This window comes from Giraffa tippelskirchi, chromosome 13 (genome assembly GCF_054371585.1).
Source record: "Giraffa tippelskirchi isolate mGirTip1 chromosome 13, T2T-mGirTip1v1.2.pri, whole genome shotgun sequence".
Lineage (NCBI taxonomy): Eukaryota > Metazoa > Chordata > Mammalia > Artiodactyla > Giraffidae > Giraffa > Giraffa tippelskirchi.
Window position 1 is genome coordinate 107,771,025 of NC_137287.1, and position 21,649 is coordinate 107,792,673.

General features: G+C 41.6%; 1 protein-coding gene across 2 annotated transcripts in view; it reads right to left on the reverse strand.

Moving 5' to 3' along the window:
• SAMHD1 (SAM and HD domain containing deoxynucleoside triphosphate triphosphohydrolase 1) overlaps positions 1–15,584 on the reverse strand; it is a 55,729-nt gene extending 40,145 nt beyond the window's left edge. For both annotated transcript variants that reach the window (XM_081560192.1, XM_081560191.1), the window contains exons 1-3: positions 15,295–15,584; positions 11,280–11,346; positions 1,838–1,889 (exon numbers count right to left, since the gene is read on the reverse strand). In XM_081560192.1, coding sequence (XP_081416318.1) covers positions 1,838–1,889; positions 11,280–11,346; positions 15,295–15,502 — 327 coding nt within the window. In that variant the 5' untranslated portion in view covers positions 15,503–15,584. The remainder of the gene's footprint in view (positions 1–1,837; positions 1,890–11,279; positions 11,347–15,294) is intronic.
• Positions 15,585–21,649: the final 6,065 nt, after the last annotated feature.

Here is a 21,649-nt window from a genome sequence, read left to right on the forward strand (position 1 = left end):
TTCCAACTGCAGGACGAAATATTTAGATATCATCTTTGGAAGTGATCCTTCTATTTACTTCTTTATGAAAATGAAGTTATTTTAATATTAGGTAACTTTTTCAAAAAGGGCTAGGATTAAATAAATTTACTCTAAGAATCACTACTTCGTCTCTAAAAGAAAGTTGTTGCAGAATTGAAGCAAATTTTCAAATATAATTTTCAATGGAAAATAAGCAGACTAACTTGTAAAAGTAAAATGATCATAGGATCTAAGATAACTCAGTGCATATAATACCTCTGATAAAAAATACAAATGGTGACTTGGTAAAAGGAGAATGACAACCCTGTCTCCTCTTCCAGATCTGAAACTAAGTTTTCTTACCCTATAGATGTCAAAAGGGTAAGCAATGATGTACATTTCCTATCACTAACCAATCAAGAAATATTTTTCCTTTTTTTTTAAGAAACATTTAATTATGGTATTAGACCCATACTGAAGAGCTTATGAAAAATGCACATTTCTAGGTATCTAAAGTAAGTTCCCATAATCAGAATTTCTGAGATGGGAGCTAGGCAGTTGACTGCTTCTTAAAATGATTCTTGGGACACTAAGTCTGAAAAACAGGGCTTTTAAAATGTCTGGAAGGGGCTGGGGGATGAAAAATAAACAATTAATTTTTAGGCATATATCTACTCTTTGACCCATCATTTGATAAGAATGTTTAACAAAACTGATTAATTTTAATTTAAAAGTTATTCTATGGCTTCCCTGGTGGCTCAGTGGTAAAGAATCGGCCTGCCATTGCAGGAGACATCGGTTCGATCCCTGGTCTGGGAAGATCCCACACACTGCAGCTAAGCCTGTGTACCACAACTACTGAGCCTGTGCTCTAGAGTCTGGGAGCTGCAAGTACTGAGCCCACATGCCACAACTACTGAAGCCCGAGTGCTCCAGAGCCCATGTTCTGCAACAAGAGAAGCCACAATGAGAAGCCTATGTACCACAACGAAGAATAGCTGTAACTAGAGAAAGCCCATGTACAGCAACAAGACCCAGATAGCAAAAAAGAAAAAAATGTTATTCTATGACTAAGGGTAGGGCTATATGTGTTGATATGAATATTTCTCAAAAATACAACACTAGAAGGTTACTTACTGTGAATGAAATTCCATGTATATAATGTCACTAAGAGTTGGACACGACTGAACAACTTCACTTTCACTTTTCACTGGCATGTATTGGAGAAGGAAATGGCAACCCACTCCAGTGTTCTTGCCTGGAGAATCCCAGGGACGGGGGAGCCTGGTGGGCTGCCGTCTATGGGGTCGCACAGAGTCAGACACGACTGAAGCGACTTAGCAGCAGCAGCAGCAGCAATGTTTTAAAAACACATGTAAAACAGTACTATACACTGTTTATGGCTATACATATGTAGTAAAAAATCCAAAAAACATTGAAGAAAATGATTAAACACCAAGTTCAGGATGGTGCTTACTCTTGGAGAAAAAAAGATAGAAACAATTCAAGAGGGATACAAAGGAGGCCTTCTATTGTTTCTAATATTTTGTTATAAAAATAAAAGGTCTGAAGCAAATTAAGCAAAATATTAAGATCTGACAAGCTCAGCAGTAGCCTATGTATACTTTCTATGTGCTTAAAATATTTTAGCTTTTCTTGACTTATATACTCTATGGTTATTTTAGAAAGTGCAGAAAGTTTAGGAAAGTAATAACCTATTACTCTCAATCCAATTACTGAAAAGAGATTTCTTTCCATTCTTTTAAAAATGAACTCTACATAACTGAGTTATATCACTTTATGTTAAAAAATAATAATAAACTCAGATTTCTCTTACCTTCACTGTATGTTGGATACAATTAAGCAGCTTCATTCTCTTCCCATAGGAACTAAAATTATAACAGGATAAGCAAATCTATCATTATTTGCTTAATAATCCTGGAGTATATAATCAACTTTAGATTGTTAGAATAGAAGTCAGATTAAAAGGAACAATTAGTAATCCAAACATACTCCTCCCCAGAAACCCTCTCCTTCCTTTGCTTTTGAGACATGAGACTTCTGCCTTTAATCCTCTTCTTTCTTGATATATTCAGACTTCAACACTTTCCATATCTGCATCAGCAAATGCTCAATATACACTTCAAACTTACTTTAACCTAACCGAGGCTAACATCTACCTTAATGATCCTAAAATTTGCATGATTCATGTAAGTGAAATCTCAAGATAGGTAGGTCTCTTTGAAGTAGAGCATAGTGATAATGAAAAAGGTTTTTGGCTCACATCTGCACATGGAATCTACATGACCTTGAAAAAGTCACTTAACCTTTTTTGGTGCATTGATATTCTCATCTATAGTACAGAAATAATACTATTAATATCTCCCTCACAGGGCTGCAGAGGGATTAAACAGTGTGTTCAGCACTGAGGTTACAACAGACTCAGTTCCTGCCCTCAAGAACAATAGGAGAATTTTAATAATGATTACAGGTGTTATAGAAATTACAATTGATGTCCAAGTGAATATTTGTCCCATCGGCAGTGTTTTAAGTACAAGAATCTAGTTTATTAGTGTAACCATGTGGTGAGTATGTAAACAAAGTCATCTACCTAAATGGGCAAAGATATCACATCTAGAAAAACTACATTTGTTTGACAATCTGAGTCTCTGTCATATCAAAACAACTTTCAAAGAGAAATAATTGTTGCTTACATCAATTAAGAAGTATCTAGGATACAATGAAAGGAAATGCAGAATAATACAAGACTTCTTGGCAGGGGTGGTTATCAGTCACAAGATCATGAATGGACTTTTAAAATTCACTATAGTGACGAGTTTCAAAGGTCCAAGTTTGACTTATGAGTATCAGGTATGACTTAAGCACGAATAAAATATTTATGGTTTTAGCTTCATTTATACCTATCTTCCTCTATCAGTAATTACGCATAATACTAAAATCCTGAGAAAGAATTTAATAGGAATTTAACAACTCAAAATCCTGTAGTTAATTTTCCTGCTCCATTTACACTTATTAATTAGTCTCCATTTACACTTACTAATTGGTCTAGGCCTGTCTGCCGGATACCTGGCTGAAGCAGAAGGCAAGGGGTTAGGTTTCATCAATCCGCTAGCTAATTAGACTGAAATGTAAATCGTTTGCTAAAAGTACTTAAATAGACTTGGAGCCAGAAGAACTATAATTGACCTCTGTGTTGTACCCTGAAACTCAAGGTAACTACAGAATCTAAGAATGATTTTCCTAGAATGTATAGAAGCATCATTACAGCTGATAAACCATTAAAGCAGCATGCTCTGTGTTTTACTATTCCCCTCTCCTCAGCCATTTGACCTAACAAGCACAGAGAAAGGCCAGGCCGAGAAGTACTCAAAGGCAGAGCTATAACTGACCAAGGTTAAGCATAGTTGCACAGTACAGCATAACCAAGAATCATAGCATAAAACAATACCAAACCTAAACCAACCTCACTGCCTAGTCTTTCCCTCAACTGATATTCAGTATTCATTACTTAATTAGAACTCAAAAAGAAGCTACTGTATTCATAAAGAAATCATGAGGAGGTGACCAAAATGGGTGAAGGGCGTTCAAGAGGTACAAACTTGCAGTTATAAAATAAGTCATGGATGTGTAATGTACATTATGATGACTATAGTCAATTAATGTTGCAGTACATGTTTCAAAGTTGCCAAATGATAAAATACATTTTATGTTTTAAGGCAGGGCAAGAAAATTTAAGTGTAACATGCACCCTGCTTGTGCTAGGCCCTCCCTAATGTGCAGTGTGTATCTGGATTACACATTAAGCAGACTCTTCAAAGGTGAGAATGCTGGCCTGACTTTAAAAAAAATGGTTTTTCCTTCTGATGTAAACAATGTAACTCGTTAGAAGACGAATTTTTCCTTTCCTAACCCTGTAAAGGTCATGGTGACACATTACTCCTATGTGCAGATCTGGAGTATGAATCTTTGGCGAACTTTATGTAAATTTCAGTGCATCACTTTGATGTACCATCTGTTATCTCAAAAATGTACATGACTGTCTTTGACTTCTAACAGACAGAACATTCCTCAGAGTTTTCTAAAAGGCTGTCTCCTGGGTTATAATCTTCAGGTTGGCTCAAATAAAATTCTCTATTTCTCCTTTATATCGAATACTAATTTTTTGTTGACTCATGAGAGTAAACTTTTGTTGTTATTTTTTTGGTGTTGGTTTTTTTCTTGCGCAGCTTTCAGAATCTAAGTTCCTCAACCAGGGACTGAAACTGTGCCCTCGACAGTGACAGTGCGGAGTCCTAACCACTGGATTGCCATGGAATTCCAAAGAGAGTAAATCTTAAAATTTCTCATCACAGGAAAAAAAAATTTCTTTGTAACTTTGTATGCTGACAGAGGGTTACTAGACTTACTGTGGTGATCACTTTTGTTTCCTTTTTTCTTTTTACTTTTCAATAGATACAAAAATACTGAATCATTACATTATACATTTGAAATGAATATAACATTACATGTCAATTATACCTCAATAAAAATTTATTTAATTTAAAAAATCACTGATTAAAGTATATTAAAAAGCCACCCAAAACCTGGAAATGTCTTTGTTTTGGCAAAAGTTATGATAAATACTTTTGTTTTTTGGCTGTTCTGTTTGCTGTGCATGTTTTCTCTAGTTGTGGTGAGTGGGCGCTACTCACAGCTGTGGTGTGAAGGCATCTCACTGCAATAGCTTCTCTTGTTGCAGATCCCGGGCTCTAGAGCACAGGCTCAATAGTTGTGGCACATGGGCTTAGTGGCTCCAAGGCACATGGCATCTTCCCGGACTAGGGATCCAGTCCGAGTCCCCTGCATTGGCAGGCAGATTCTTAACCACTGGACCATCACAGAAGTCCCCAAATAAATACTTTAAACAAAGATTTGGGCCAGGATAGACTACAATAAGATTTTATTTCTGTATTTCATCATTTCTGAAATGTAATGTTTCTTACAACCGATGTATACATTTAATGTGACAATGTTTGTTATTAATATTTTTTTAGAAAAACCTTTTACAATCATCAGTTAATCATGAGGAAATACAGGAGTACTTATCTAAACTGATTTCCCCATAGAAAGCAGAGTCTAGGACAAGAGCTTGCATACAGGTAATTTATTTTGGGATGTGAATCCTGGGAAATGGAGTGGAAGGTTAGGAAAGGTAAAACAGGAAACAAGGAGAAAATACTTTAATCAATCGGCTGCATTGGTACTACTGTGAACAACTTCAGCTGATCCCGGTGGGATCCTCAAAGGTAGCTCTGAGCAGGAGAACTTTGTCAAAATGGAAATATTCTATATCTGCCCTGTCCAACATGGTAACCACCAGTCATAAGTGGTTACTAAGCACCTGAAGTATGACTAGTGGAGGTGACGGAATTCCAGTTGAGCTATTTCAAATCCAAAAGATGATTCTGTGAAAGTGCTACCCTCAATATGCCAGCAAAATTGGAAAACTCAGCAGTGGCCACAGGACTGGAAAAGGTCAGTTTTCATTCCAATCACTAAGAAAGGCAATGCCAAAGAATGCTCAAACTACCACACAATTGCACTCATCTCACATGCTAGCAAGTTCAGTTCAGTTCAGTCGCTCAGTCGTGTCCGACTCTTTGCGACCCCATGAATTGCAGCACGCCAGGCCTCTCTGTCCATCACCAACTCCCGGAGTCTACCCAAACCCATGTCCATCGAGTCGGTGATGCCATCCAACCATCTCATCCTCTGTCGTCCCCTTCTCCTCCCGCCCCCAATCCTACCCAGCATTAGGGTCTTTTCCAATGACTCAACCCTTCCCATGAGGTGGCCAAAGCATTGCAGTTTCAGCTTCAACATCAGACCTTCCAATGAACACCCAGGATTGATCTCTTTTAGGATGGATTGATTGGATCTCCTTGCAGTCCAAGGGACTCTCAAGAGTCTTCTCCAACACCACAATTCAAAAGCATCAATTCTGCGGTGCTCAGCTTTCTTCACCGTCCAACTCTCACATCCATACATGACCACTGGAAAAACCACAGCCTTGACTAGACGGACCTTTGTTGGCAAAGTAATGTCTCTGCTTTTAAATATGCTATCTAGGTTGGCCATAACCTTCCTTCCAAGGAGTAAGGGTCTTTTAATTTCATGGCTGCAGTCACCATCAGCAGTGATTCTGGAGCCCAAAAAAATAAAGTCTGACACTGTTTCCACTGTTTCCCCATCTATTTCCCATGAAGTGATGGGACCAGATGCCATGATCTTAGTTTTCTGAATGTTGAGCTTTAAGCCAACTTTTTCACTCTCCTCTTTCACCTTCATCAAGAGGCTCTTTAGTTCTTCTTCACTTTCTGCCATAAGGGTGGTGTCATCCGCATATCTGAGGTTATTGATATTTCTCCCGGCAATCTTGATTCCAGCTTGTGTTTCTTCCAGCCCAGCGTTTCTCAGGATGTACTCTGCATATAAGTTAAATAAGCAGGGTGACAGTATGCAGCCTTGATGTACTCCTTTTCCTATTTGGAACCAGTCTGTTGTTCCATGTCCAGTTCTAACTGTTGCTTCCTGACCTGCATACAGGTTTCTCAAGAGACGGGTCAGATGGTCTGGTATTCCCATCTCTTTCAGAATTTTCCACAGTTTATTGTGATACACACACTCAAAGGCTTTGGCATAGTCAATAAAGCAGAAATAGATGTTTTTCTGGAACTCTCTTGCTTTTTCGATGATCCAGCGGATATTGGCAATTTGATCTCTGGTTCCTCTGCCTTTTCTAAAACCAGCCTGAACATCTGGAAGTTCACAGTTCACGTATTGCTGAAGCCTGGCTTGGAGAATTTTGAGCATTACTTTACTAGCATGTGAGATGAGTGCAATTGTGCGGTAGTTTGAGCATTCTTTGGCATTGCCTTTCTTTGGGATTGGAACGAAAACTGACCTTTTCCAGTCCTGTGGCCACTGCTGAGTTTTCCAAATTTGCTGGCATGTCGAGTGCAGCACTTTCACAGCATCACCTTTGAGGACTTGAAACAGCTCAACTGGAATTCCATCACCTCCACTAGCTTTGTTCGTAGTGATGCTTTCTAAGGTCAACTTGACTTCACATTCCAGGATGTCTGGCTCTAGATGAGTGATCACACCATCATGATTATCTGGGTTGTGAAGATCCTTTTTGTATAGTTCTTCTGTGTATTCTTGCCACCTCTTCTTAATATCTTCTGCTTCTGTTAGGTCCATACCATTTCTGTCCTTTATCGAGCCTATCTTTGCATGAAATGTTCCTTTGGTATCTCTAATTTTCTTGAAGAGATCTCTAGTCTTTCCCAATCTGTTGTTTTCCTCTATTTCTTTGCACTGATCGCTGAGGAAGGCTTTCTTATGTCTCCTTGCTATTCCTTGAAACTCTGCATTCAGATGGGAATATCGTTCCTTTTCTCCTTTGCTTTTCGCTTCTCTTCTCTTCCCAGCTATCTGTAAGGCCTCCTCAGACAGCCAGTTTGCTTTTTTGCATTTCTTTTCCATGGGGATTTTCTTGATCCCTGTCTCCTGTACAATGTCACAAACCTCTGTCCATAGTTCATCAGGCACTCTGTCTATCAGATCTAGTCCCTTAAATCTATTTCTCACTTCCACTGTATACTCATAAGGGATTTGATCTAGGTCATACCTGAATGGACTAGTGGTTTTCCCTACTTTCTTTAATTTAAGTCTGAATTTGGCAATAAGCAGTTCATGATCTGAGCCACAGTCTGCTCCTGGTCTTGTTTTTGCTGACTGTATAGAGCTTCTCCATCTTTGGCTGCAAAGAATATAATCAATCTGATTTCGGTGTTGACCATCTGGTGATGTCCACGTGTAGAGTCTTCTCTTGTGTTGTTGGAATAGGGTGTTTGCTATTACCAGTGTGTTCTCGTGGCAAAACTCTATTAGCCTTTGCCCGGCTTCATTCTGTACTCCAAGGCCAAACTTGCCTGTTACGCCAGGTGTTTCTTGACTTCCTACTTTTGCATTCCAGTCCCCTATAATGAAAAGGACATCTGTTTTGGGTGTTAGTTCTAGAAGGTCTTGTAGGTCTTCATAGAACCGTTCAACTTCAGCTTCTTCGGCATTACTGGTCGGGGCATAGACTTGGATTACCGTGATATTGAATGGTTTGCCTTGGAAATGAACAGAGATCATTCTATCGTTTTTGAGATTGCATCCAAGTACTGCACTTTGGACTCTTTTGTTGACCATGATGGCTACTCCATTTCTTCTAAGGGATTCTTGCCCACAGTAGTAGATATAATGGTGATCTGAGTTAAATTCACCCATTCCAGTCCATCTTAGTTCACTGATTCCTAGAATGTCGACGTTCACTCTTGCCATCTCCTGTTTGACCACTTCCAGTTTGCCTTGACTCATGGACCTAACATTCCAGGTTCCTATGCAATATTGCTCTTTACAGCATCGGACTTTGCGTCTATCACCAGTCACATCCACAATTGGGTATCGTTTTTGCTTTGGCTCCATCCCATCATTCTTTCTGGAGTTATTTCTCCACTGATCTCCATTAGCATATTGGGCACCTACTGACCTGGGGAGTTCATCTTTCAGTGTCCTATCTTTTTGCCTTTTCATACTGTTCATGGGGTTCTCAAGGCAAGAATACTGAAGTGGTTTGCCATGCCCTTCTCCAGTGGACCACATTCTGTCACACCTCTCCACCATGACCCATCCGTCTTGGGTAATGCTCAAAATTCTCCAAGCCAGGCTTCAACAATACATGAACTGTGAACTTCCAGATGTTCAAGCTGGTTTTAGAAAAGGCAGAGGAACCAGAGACCAAATTGCCAACATCCGCTGGGTCATAGAAAAAGCAAGAGAGTTCCAGAAAAACATCTATTTCTGCTTTATTGACTATGCCAAAGCCTTTGACTGTGTGGATCACAATAAACTGTGGAAAATTCTGAAAGAGATGAGACTACCAGACCACTTGACCTGCCTCTTGAGAAACCTGTATGCAGGTCAGGAAGCAACAGTTAGAACTGGACATGGAACACACTGGTTCCAAATAGGAAAAGGAGTACATCAAGGCTGTATATTGTCACCGTGCTTATTTAACTTATATGCAGAGAACATCATGAGAAATGCTGGGCTGGAAGAAGCACAAGCTGGAATCAAGATTGCTGGGAGAAATATCAATAACCTCAGATATCCAGATGACACCTCCCTTATGGCAGAAAGTGAAGAGGAACTAAAAAGCCTCTTGATGAAAGTGAAAGAGAGTGAAAAAGTTGGCTTCAAGCTCAACATTCAGAAAACTAAGATCATGGCATCTGGTCCCATCACTTCATGGGAAATAGATGGAGAAACAGGGGTGGCAGACTTTATTTTTCTGGGCTCCAAAACCACTGCAGACGGTGACTGCAGCCATGAAATTTTTAAAAAGACGCTTACTCCTTGGAAGGAAAGTTATGACCAACCTAGACAGCATATTAAAAAGCAGAGACACGTTACTTTGCCAACAAAGGTCTGTCTAGTCAAGGCTATAGTGTTTCTAGTGGTCATGTATGGATGTGAGAGTTGGATTATAAAGAAAGCTGAGCCCCGAAGAATTGATGCTTTTGAACTGTGGTGTTGGAGAAGACTCTTGAGAGTCCCCTGGACTGCAAGGAGATCCAACCAGTCCATCCTAAAGGAGATCAGTCCTGAATGTTCATTGGAAGGACTGATGTTGAAGCTGAAACTCCAATACTTTGGCCACCTGATGCGAAGAGCTGACTCATTTGAAAGACCTTGATGCTGGGAAAGATTGAAGGCAGGAGAAGAAGGGGACGACAGAGGATGAGATGGTTGGATGGCATCACCGACTCAATGGACATGAGTTTGAGTCAACTCTGGGAGTCGGTGATGGACAGGGAGGCCTGGCATGCTGCAGTCCATGGGGTCGCAAAGAGTCAGACGTGACTGAGTGACTGAACTCAACTGAACTATGACTCAGTATAACTGAGAAATTAAAATTTCCATTTTGATTAATTTTAATTAATTTTAACACATAGCTAGTGGCTGCTATATAGAAAAACACAGTTCTAAGGAGTTCTGCAGAACCCACCTCAGAGTTAAGAGATGGGCACAAAAAGACATGACATATAGTTTTCCTTTTGGAATTTTTACTGTTTTGTTAATTCATGTGTCCCAAGTTCTTGGAAGAATGCCTAACACATAATGGTCCTCCACAAATGTTTGTTGAACAAATCAACAGTATTTGGATCCACAAAGTACATGTTTCCCTTTTAAAGCAAAACTTTACTAGAAAAATCCATTTAGTTCAAATAGTAAGCAATTACTATACATAAGAAATAGGTAGTAAGAGGGAATTTGGAGGAATGAAGTCTGTTAAAAGTCAGTTAAATGTCCTAAGGTGATCTCTTCTCTCAATCTACTTTCCTTACCAACTACTAAGCAGCAATGCATAAAGTAACTCAAGTATAATCCTTTGTTTCAATTCTTTGCTTACTGTTTTCACAAACAACACTTAACTAAGTGGAATTCCAGAAAAAAGACAATATTTTACTACTCTTGCCAATTCCAATAGAAATAAAGTCTCTATTTAAGGAATATTTAGATATTGTATCCTCAACCTAGATCTTTAAAGTAGACCTAGATCTAGATCCTAGGATCCCCAGTCATACATACGGACCTCAACCTATACATATAATTTATGAAGGGCTTATCATGTGCTAATCACTTTACATACATTGTCTCACAGGTATCCATTTCACACGTGCATACACTAAAGGGTTAAATAAATTGTCCCAAATCATTCAACTGAAAAATGCCAAACTACTTTGGACAGTGTCTTTAACACCAACGAAGGATTTCAGTCTTAAGACACCTTTAGAAAGACCTAGAAATACGTTCAAGATAGGACTGCATTTTGCTTGCTAATGTTTTTTCCTATCAGTTCTACATTTTCTGATCTGAATAATTCAATTATTCTGAACTTGAGAGTAAAAAGCTGGTCACTACAAACTTCATGAAGGTTTGTCAGCAAAAATTTTTTAAATAGGAATCATTAGTAATATTAAACACAGGATTTGCACAGCAAAAACAAAAACAACTGCTAAACAGCAGGCATGGTATTCTGTTTTAAAACACTACAAATTTAAAATGAGGACAGTTAATATTAATGATCTTGGGCTTTGTCTTTCAAATGTGACTAAGAAGGTCTTAAGTGTGCTTGGCTACAATATGAATTTTATCATTCTCACCTTATTCCAAGATCTTCAGAACGTGACTTATCAAGAAAGGGCAGTAATGAATCTGTCATTTTCTTCTCTATGGAAGAAAAGAGAGAAAAAATAAATGATTTCAGTATTAACAGCATTTGCTTTTTGATTTCTTTCAATTTGGATCCATCAGAATTTACTCAGATGAAGATTTTTGGAGCATCCAGTATGTTGCAGTGAAAAGGACAAAAGAGGAATGAGTTTTTCTCTTTCTCTTTCCTGAGAACAAAGAATATAAAGGAATAGTGAGCAGGTTTGAACATTCCTAGTTTTTTCTACTTTGCTCCTAACTGAATGTCTGAGTTTGCTTTTCTGCCCCCTAACTCTGCAGAAGCTACACTTCTCACCTATTTTCTTTTGACTCTATGCTAAATACATCCCCCTATCTGGTGTTTACCCTTACAACACCCTTCACCTTGTAGTTACATATCAGAAAGAAGGCCACAGAGCCACTGAACTGCCAGACTCAATTACTGGGTTACTGACGGCAGCTTATGATTGTCTTTGAAACAATACAAGAGGAAGAAATCAAGATCCTATCACCTTTATTCCTCATCACTGACTCCTCTGACTGCAAGCCCTTGCCTTATATAAGCCCACAGACTCCTCGTGGAGCAGGGGGCACAGTTCTTTAGGCACAACCCTACTGTGTTCCCCTCTCAGCCAGCTGAGAATAAAAGGCACCTTTCTATTTCCTCCAAACTCTTGTTTCCATATTTTTCATTCAGCTTCGGTGGGCAGAGAAGGCCAAGATTTCGGCTGGCAACAAGGTACTTCCCAGGTGACGAAGTGGTAAAGAATCCTCCTGCCAAGAGATGGAGGTTCGATCCCTAGGTCAGGAAGATCCCCTGGAGTAGGAAATGGTGACCCACTCTCGTATTCTTGCCTGGAAAATTCCATGGAGACAGCTCAGGGTCACATAGTGCGGACGCTGAACACTCAGGACTCAGCACCTCCCATGTGGGTTTGTTGGCGTGAGGGCAAAGGTGACTCTGGGCCCCCAAGTTTACAGCCAACCTTGCCCTTCCAAGGCTGGGGTGAGTTAGATCAAAGCATGAATGTTCAGGTGCCAGGTGAGCCAGGGCCTGGTCCAGTAGAAAATTTCTATTTTTTTGCTATTTATAACTAGTGGTTAGAAGAATAATTTTTGAATATATTTCTTTGGACATTGTACAAATACTTCTATGAATTCTTACAAGTGAAATTCCCTATAAACGGAAAGGCATTTCCAAACTGTCTAGGGTTAAGCAAATTGATACTTTCATCAACTTTATTAGATTACCCATTTCTATATCAGTCTTTATATATTTTTCTACCTAAATTTTAAAATCAGTGTTTTTTAAAATTACTGTTAAGACTGAATATTTTTTTCTGTGTTTACAAGCTGGGTGTCAACTGTTTGTTCTTGTGCTTTGCTCCTTTTCCTACTGGGGTGTTTTTTTCCTTGCTCTTAGCTGACTTTATAACTTTGGATATGTTCTCTTTTCTTTTCTTATTGGTTTATTTGTTCCTGTATTGCTGAGGGAAATTCAGTCTATTTTGATGAGAATACTTGTTAAGATATAGCTGGGATGCATTCTGGAGTTCAAAGACCTAATCTTAAAATCCAATTCTGTTTTTTCTAGTTGTGTGACCTTTGAACCTCAAACAAATCATGTTACAAAAACATGGATCACAGCTCCTAAATTCCTGTGAAATTGTATTCCAAAATGAGGAAAGGGATCCAGCACCTTGTGCTTAGTTTGTCAAACAAAAATTAATCTGTACACAAGCTACTGTGTATAAAACAACAAGTTCCTACTGTATAGCACAAGGAACTACATTCTATATATATATACATATATATATTGCTTCCTAGGTGGCACTAGTGGTAAAGAACCCGCCTACCAATACAGGAGACATAAGAAATGCAGGTTTGATCACTGGGCTGGGAAGATTTCCCAGAGGAGGGCACGGCAACCCAGTCCAGTATTCTTGTCTGGAGAATCTCATGGACAGAGGAGCTTGGCAGGCTACAGTCCATAGGGTTGCAAAAAGTCGGACACCACTGAAGCCATGCACACACGCATGCATCTCTCTCTCTCTCTCTCTCTCTCTCTCTCTCTATATATATATATATATATATATATATATATGCTTCTCAGGTGGCGCTAGTGGTAAAGATTCCACCTGCCAATGCAGGAGACACAAGAGATGCAGGTTTGATCCCTGGGTGGGGAAGATCCCCTGCAGTAGGAAATGGCAACCCATTCCAGTGTTCTTGCCTAGAAAATCCTATAGACAGAGGAGCCTGGTGAGCTACACTTTATAGCATCACAAAGAGACACAACTGATCATAGCATATACACACACATTTGTATAACTGAATCATTCTGATGTATACAAGAAACTTACACAACATTGTAAATTAACCATACTTCAATTAAAAAAAAATCTGAACTTAGGGACAGACTAATTAATGAGAAAAATTATCGCAATACGGAGAATGTTTTGATCTCAGAAATCTGCAAGTGGCTCAAAATCAAACAAAAAAAATTTTTTTTATAGGATAAAGAAGGGACAAGCAGAGATATGCAGAACCTTTGGAGGGGAAGTAACCTCGGTCTGACAGGACATTGTCTGGCTGTGGTCAGGTGCAACATCCATCAAGCTATCCTTAAGACTTGAACCACTAAAGATCCTCCCACCCTAGTCCCCAGCCTAAGCAAACAGGGCTCCACCTCGTAAATGCAAAAGTTTTCTGAATTTGCAAATCACACCCACTTTCCTCTTGAACACTTCAGAGGGTAAAGCAGAGGTTAAGCTTTCCATCCCTTACAGGAAGCTGAGTAGATTTCAAGTGGATGGATGCTTGAACTTGAGCCAATAAAGTTGCTTACAATTCACAACCTACAAGCCAAGTTGCAAGCTCTTGGGAGTTCAGTGGTCAACTGAGCCACTCTAGGGTTTAGAGTTAGCAAGGGAAATTGCTTTTGGAGAACAAAACATTATCTTCACCAAGTTCTGCAAGTACAGGCACCAAGCACATATTGAGTCCTATCGGGATGGTACGGTAGGCATGAGGATTCAGAGATGAACAAAAATGTTCTTTCCCCGGTAGAAAAACTCCCGGTTGGGAGGGGAGCGGAGGAAACAGAAACTTTCAAGCACCCAGAGAGTGTGTGCTAAGTTGCTTCTGTCGTGTCCGCTATTTTCCGACCCCATGGGCTGCAGCCCGCCAGGCTCCTCTGTCCATGGGGATTCTCCAGGCAAGAATACTGGAGTGGGTTGCCATGCCCTCTTCTAGGTTAATCTTCCTGACTCCCCAGAGATGGAACCCGCGTCTCTTAATAAGTCTGCACTGGCTGGCGGGTTCTTTATCATTAGCGCCACCTGGGAAGCCCCTTCGAGCATCCCCACATACTCTAATATGGCTAGTGTTCATGGAGCTGCATCAGCAGAGGGGTGTCCCAAACGTGGTGAACCTGAGTGACAACAACCCTCCCACTTACCTTCTTCTAAAAAAAAGGACCCGAGTCTCACCTCTCCTCCGCCAGGGTGGTAAGTTCCTGAAGAAGCCCACCAGAGTTAGACCAGCTGCCCCCTCTTTCTGCTCCAGGGTCCCAACCCCCAAAGTCCGCCCCCTGCCTACGGGTCCCCAACTCCAGACGCCCCATTTCTCCTCCCTCTCCATCTCAGGTCATCCCTCCTGGGCGCCGCCGCCGCAGGCCCATCCTTACGGGTGCCTCCCGTGTCAAGTCTGCCCCTCCCTTCCCTCGGGTCCCCTCGTCCGAGGTCTCGCCGCCTCAGGTTTCAGCTCTCCGCCTCAGGTCATTCCCTCCTGGGCGCCGCCGCCTGAGGTCCACCCCTTCGGGTGCCTCCCGCGTCCGGTCTCCCTCGGCCGCTCTGACTCCTCTTAGAGGCCCCCGCTCACTGCCTCAGGGCTACCTCTCTCAGGCTAGGCTGTCCCGGGCACGGGTCGCCGGCCCCACGCCCCTCAACAACCCAGCTCTGATACCTCGGCAGCGTTTTAGCAGTTCCGAATCGCTGAAGCCACAGCGCCTTAGGAAGGAGTACACCTGCTCCGGGCCCCAGGTTCGGTGGTCCGGGTGGAGGTCGTGGCTCGGAGACGTCTCTGCGACTGCGGGAGGGGTGTTTGGCGGCGTTCTTGGGCTGCCATCGCGCCGGGGCCGCTTGGGGGGCTTCTGGGAGTCGGCACTCTGCATGGTTACACACACACGCACACACACAGCTCGCCTCAGCACACTCAAGAACCCCGGCGCCCTACCCGTGCGCAAGCGCACTCGCAGCTCGGCGCCGGCGGCGAGTCAGCTTAATACTGCCAGGCTGCAGGCCGACCGCGCAGGCGCACTGACAGCTCAGGCCTTGGGGCCAGACAGGCCGCCCACTTCAGTCCCCCAACCCCCTCCAGCACCTGCGCAGGCGCAATGGCCGCCCAATGGACCCAAACCTCACTCAGGCATTTACGGTAAAAGGAGTGAGTAGAAGGAAAAGTGACGACAGTGCTAATAAGGGAGGGGGGTGAGCCTGCAGAGGGTGCGCCCACTACATGCTGCTACAGTCCAGAGCAGAGGCTCTTCTGGTGACTGAACTTCAGGCTACCCCAGGTTTACCCTTGGCCGTATTTCAGATGCCCTAAACTTAAAAGAAACCTGAAAGGCCTTAAGGTTGCCCTCATCTTAATTAAGAGAAAAGTGGGCAGGAAGCAGAACTGGAAGATGCTGGAATGAATTCAAACCTGATGTAAAGCCATCTGCTTGCATTAACAAGTTCTGCAGTACTGCTGGCCAATTAGAGGGTCTTGGAGATGTCTGTCTATGAACTCTTAGCCTATCTTCAAGTCTCCATACACCAGCAGATGTCAGACTTCTTTCCAGAAGAATCCTCACCCCTTCTCTCCATCCTAACTCTCTGCCCAGAGGAAAGGAAGTGGACAATCTGATAAGTTAAAATTTATCTTCAAGGACTTTTACTACCTGGTGGTAGCTGCCTATGAAAATGGCAGCCATCTTGCCTTCATTCTTGCCACCCTGGGGCAGGACCCAAACTTACCTATAAATCTTGATCTGTACAGTTACTTGTAAAAGGATTACTACTGCTGCTACTAAAACCGATACACCTTCCCATCAACCCAACCATAGGCCCATGTAGGAGATACAGGTTGAATGAGGCAGACTATGATCAAGCAGCATGAACCTGTCAGTGGTCTAGCAGTTGAGCCAAATATTTTTAGCAAACACTTAGAGCTTCATTGTGTTCCAGGTACTGTTATAAGGGTTTTGCAAGTATTAATTAAGCATTACAGTAACCTTAAGTGAAGTGAAATTCGCTCAGGTGTATCCGACTCTTTGCAACCCCATGGACTATACAGTCCATGGAATTTTGCAGGCCACAATACTGGAGTGAGTAGCCTTTCCCTTCTCCAGGGGATCTTCTCAACCCAAGGATCGAACCCAGGCTGATTCTTTACCAGCTGAGCCATAAGGGAAGGCCAAGAATACTGGAGTGAGTAGCTTATCTGTTCTCCAGCAGATCTTCCCGACCCAGGAATGGAACCAGGGTCTCCTGCATTGCAAGCAGATTCTTTACCAACTGAGCTATCAGGGAAGCCCACAATAACCTTAAGATGTAAGGAATTCAGGTATGGAGAAATAAGTGATTTGCTCAAAGTCACCCAGCCAGGGAGTAATGAAGCCTGAATTTAAACAGGGGGCAATCTAGCTTTTCTCTGAAGCCCCTGCTCTTACTCACTTGCCAACAATTGCTAGCTAATGGGAATTCTGATACAAAATTATTTTATATTAGTTAACCCAAATTTTTCAATTGCTCCCTTATCCCATAGACCCCTGAGGGAAAGTATAGAGAGGTGACCTTGCCCTGCTCTGCACAGAAGGACGGAAGGACCAGGGCCCAAAAGACATATCTTTAAACCCCAGAATATTTTGAGTAAAGAACATTTTTCAAGACTTGTGAAACCAAAACCACAAGGGCAATGGGGTCAAAGAGACAAATAACATATATATGTGAAAGATACATATTTAAACTTGAACATGGCTGTTTGAAAATTTGTGTTTATAAGACTTGTGGGAAAACCTGCCCTGACAGCAAGGTTTCTTGGACAGTAGAAGGTGATATAAGCAGGGTTTTAAGTTTAATCAGTTGGGTTTGTTCAAAGCAGTTGCTTTTGAGAATTTAATTTTCTATTTGTTTTTGCTTGTTAAAGAGTATGATTTATGCCATAGTTATTATGCTTCCCCTAATCTACTTCGTAGGGCCCCTAAATCTTACACAAGTTGGTTGGTTTCTTGTGCAATGTCACGTGGCTGGTAAGTGACAGACTCAAGATTCAGAACTGACTCCAAAACTTGGATGGTTTCTAGTTTGCTGCTTTACTTCCACTTGGACCTGGTGATTCTATTTCATCCAGTCATTCCACAACCTGGAAACAAATGCCTACTAGACACAGGCCCTCTGTTCTGCTCATATTGAGAGAAATGAATATTCACGCTCTCCTCTGATGTCAATGTCACCATAGTTCAGTTCAGTTCAGTTCAGTCGCTCAGTCGTGTCTGACTATTTGCGACCCCATGAATCGCACCACGCCAGGCCTCCCTGTCCATCACCAACTCCCAGAGTCTACCCAAACCCATGTCCATCGAGTTGGTGATGCCATCCAGCCATCTCATCCTCTGTTGTCCCCTTCTCCTCCTGCCCCCAATCCTCCCCAGCATTAGGGTCTTTTCCAATGAGTCAACTCTTCGCATGAGGTAGCCAAAGTATTGGAGTTTCAGCTTCAACATCAGACCTTCCAATGAACACCCAGGGCTGATCTCCTTTAGGATGGACTGGTTGGATCTTCTTGCAGTCAAAGGGACTCTCAAGAGTCTTCTCCAATGCCACAGTTCAAAAGCATCAATTCTTCGGTGCTCAGCCTTCTTCACCGTCCAACTCTCACATCCATACAAGACCACTGGAAAAACCATAGCCTTGACTAGACGGACCTTTGTTGGCAGAGTAATGTCTCTGCTTTTCAATATGCTATCTAGGTTGGCCATAACCTTCCTTCCAAGGAGTAAGGGTCTTTTAATTTCATGGCTGCAGTCACCATCAGCAGTGATTCTGGAGCCCAAAAAAATAAAGTCTGACAGTTTATACTGTTTCCCCATCTATTTCCCATGAAGTGATGGGACCAAATGCCATGATCTTAGTTTTCTGAATGTTGAGCTTTAAGCCAACTTTTTCACTCTCCTCTTTCACTTTCATCAAAAGGCTCTTTAGTTCTTCTTCACTTTCTGCCATAAGGGTGGTGTCATCTGCATATCTGAGGTTATTGATATTTCTCCCGGCAATCTTGATTCCAGCTTGTGTTTCTTCCAGCCCAGCGTTTCTCATGATGTACTCTGCATATAAGTTAAATAAGCAGGGTGACAATATACAGCCTTGACGTACTCCCTTTCCTATTTGGAAACAGTCTGTTGTTCCATGTCCAGTTCTAACTGTTGCTTCCTGACCTGCAGGTTTCTCAAGAGGCAGGTGAGCTGGTCTGGTATTCCCATCTCTTTCAGAATTTTCCACAGTTTATTGTGATCCACACAGTCAAAGGCTTTGGCATAGTCAATAAAGCAGAAATAGATGTTTTTCTGGAACTCTCTTGCTTTTTCGATGATTCACTGGATGTTGGCAATTTGATCTCTGGTTCCTCTGCCTTTTCTAAAAGGAAGTTCACGGTTCACGTATTGCTGAAGCCTGGCTTGGAGAATTTTGAGCATTACTTTACTAGCGTGTAAGATGAGTGCAATTGTGTGGTAGTTTGAGCATTCTTTGGCATTGCCTTTCTTTGGGATTAGAATGAAAACGGACCTTTTCCAGTCCTGTGGCCACTGCTGAGTTTTCCAGATTTGCTGGTATATTGAGTGCAGCACTTTTGCAGCATCATCTTTCAGGATTTGAAATAGCTCAACTGGAATTCCATCACCTCCACTAGCTTTGTTCGTAGTGATGCTTTCTAAGGCCCACTTGACTTTACATTCCAGGATGTCTGGCTCTAGGTGAGTGATCACACCATTGTGATTACCTGGGTCGTGAAGATCTTTTTTGTACAGATCTTCTGTGTATTCTTGCCACCTCTTCTTAATATCTTCTGCTTCTGTTAGGTCCATACCATTTCTGTCCTTTATCGAGCCCCTCTTTGCATGAAATGTTCCCTTGGTATCTCTAATTTTCTTGAAGAGATCTCTAGTCTTTCCCATTCTGTTGTTTTCCTCTATTTCATCACCATAGTTAGAACTAGAAAAAAAGAACTCAGAGTTCAATTAATTTAAGGCCCATTGTTTAATGACTTTGAATACCCTCAGCAAATCCTCCTTGCTCTTCCAAGCTAGCTTCCACCCACCCACCTGAATTGCAGAATTTTATTTCTGGCAGTATTAACCTTGTGGTTTTACATCTCTCCACAACTTCCTCTTCAACCAGCACTGCTAGTTCTCAGTGCCATCTATCACCACTCCCTGGTTCTCTCTTTGAACCTAACCTCCTCAAGGACCTTGTTTGTTCCATCTGCCAAAATCCCAGAGTAAGCCAAAATCCTTTTTTTAAAAAAATGTGTAGATTTCTTTGTCTGGTAAAAAGAATGCTCAAGAAAGAAAACTTGGAAAACAAAATGTGTATATACACACATACAGATCCAAAGATACAGATCCTGGTACATACAGATCCTGGTGTATGCCCCATAAGTCTTTTTCTTTTTCCTTCTTTCGTCTTTTTTTGTTCACTGATGCAGAAACTTATCTGCATGTTTGTCAGGGAATTCTTTGTTAAAAAAAAAGAGTGAACTGGCAAAATGATAATAGCTACCGTATTTGAGTACCTACTATTCTATTTGTGCTTTACTTTATATCCATAATTTCCAATCCTTATAACAATGTCATTAGATAGGTATTATACTAGCTGATCTTCTTTGGTTATAAATACATTCATTCAATCATTCCACCAATATTAATATTTACTGGGTATGTACTAATTTGTCTGGCACCTAGGACACAACAATGAACCAAAGAAACAGAAACCCCTGCCCTAGTGAAACATATTCTAGCTGGGGGAGACTGGCAATGAATAATAGTCTAATTAACAAGAATAACCTGTATGCAGGTCAGGAAGCAACAGTTAGAACTGGACATGGAACAACAGACTGGTTCCAAATAGGAAAAGGAGTACGTCAAGGCTGTATATTGTCACCCTGCTTATTTAACTTATATGCAGAGTACATCATGAGAAACGCTGGGCTGGAAGAAGCACAAGCTGGAATCAAGATTGCCGGGGGAAATATCAATAACCTCAGATATGCAGATGACACCTCCCTTATGGCAGAAAGTGAAGAACTAAAAAGCCTCTTGATGAAAGTGAAAGAGGAGAGTGAAAAAGTTGGCTTAAAGCTCAACATTCAGAAAACTAAGATCATGGCATATGGTCCCATCACTTCATGGGAAATAGATGGGGAAACAGTGGAAACAGTGTCAGACTTTATTTTTCTGGGCTCCAAAATCACTGCAGATGGTGATTGCAGCCATGAAATTAAAAGATGCTTACTCCTTGGAAGGAAAGTTATGACTAGCCTAGATAGCATATTTAAAAGCAGAGACATTACTTTGCCAACAAGGTCCGTCTAGTCAAGGCTATGGTTTTTCCAGTAGTCATGTATGGATGTGAGAGTTGGACTGTGAAGAAGGCTGAGCACCGAAGAATTGATGCTTTTGAACTTTGGTGTTGGAGAAGACTTTTGAGAGGCCCTTGGACTGCAAGGAGATCCAATCAGTCCATCCTAAAGGAGATCAGTCCTGGGTGTTCATTGGAAGGACTAATGTTGAAGCTGAAACTCCAATACTTTGGCCACCTCATGCAAAGAGTTGATTCATTGGAAAAGACCCTGATGCTGGGAAGGATTGTGGGCAGGGGGGAGAAGAGGACGACAGAGGATGAGATGGCTGGATGGCATCACTGACTCGATGGACATGAGTTTGGGTAAACTCCGGGAGTTGGTGATGGACAGGGAGGCCTGGCCTGCTGCAGTTCATGGGGTCGCAAAGAGTCGGACACGACTGAGCGACTGAGCCGAACTGAACTGAACTGAACAAGAATAAAGTTAGAAGACAGTACTTGGGAAAAAAATTTTAAAGAGGAGTAGAGGAGGAGGATAGAGTCACAGTTTTGAGTAGTGGAGACATAATAGGCCTTTTGAGAAAGTGACATTTAAGGAAACGGGAAGGAGAGGAAGGAGTCAACCCTTCCTCAACCATGCAGGTGTCTGGAGGAAAAGCATTCCAGACAAAGAGAACACCAAGTGCAAAGGCATTTGA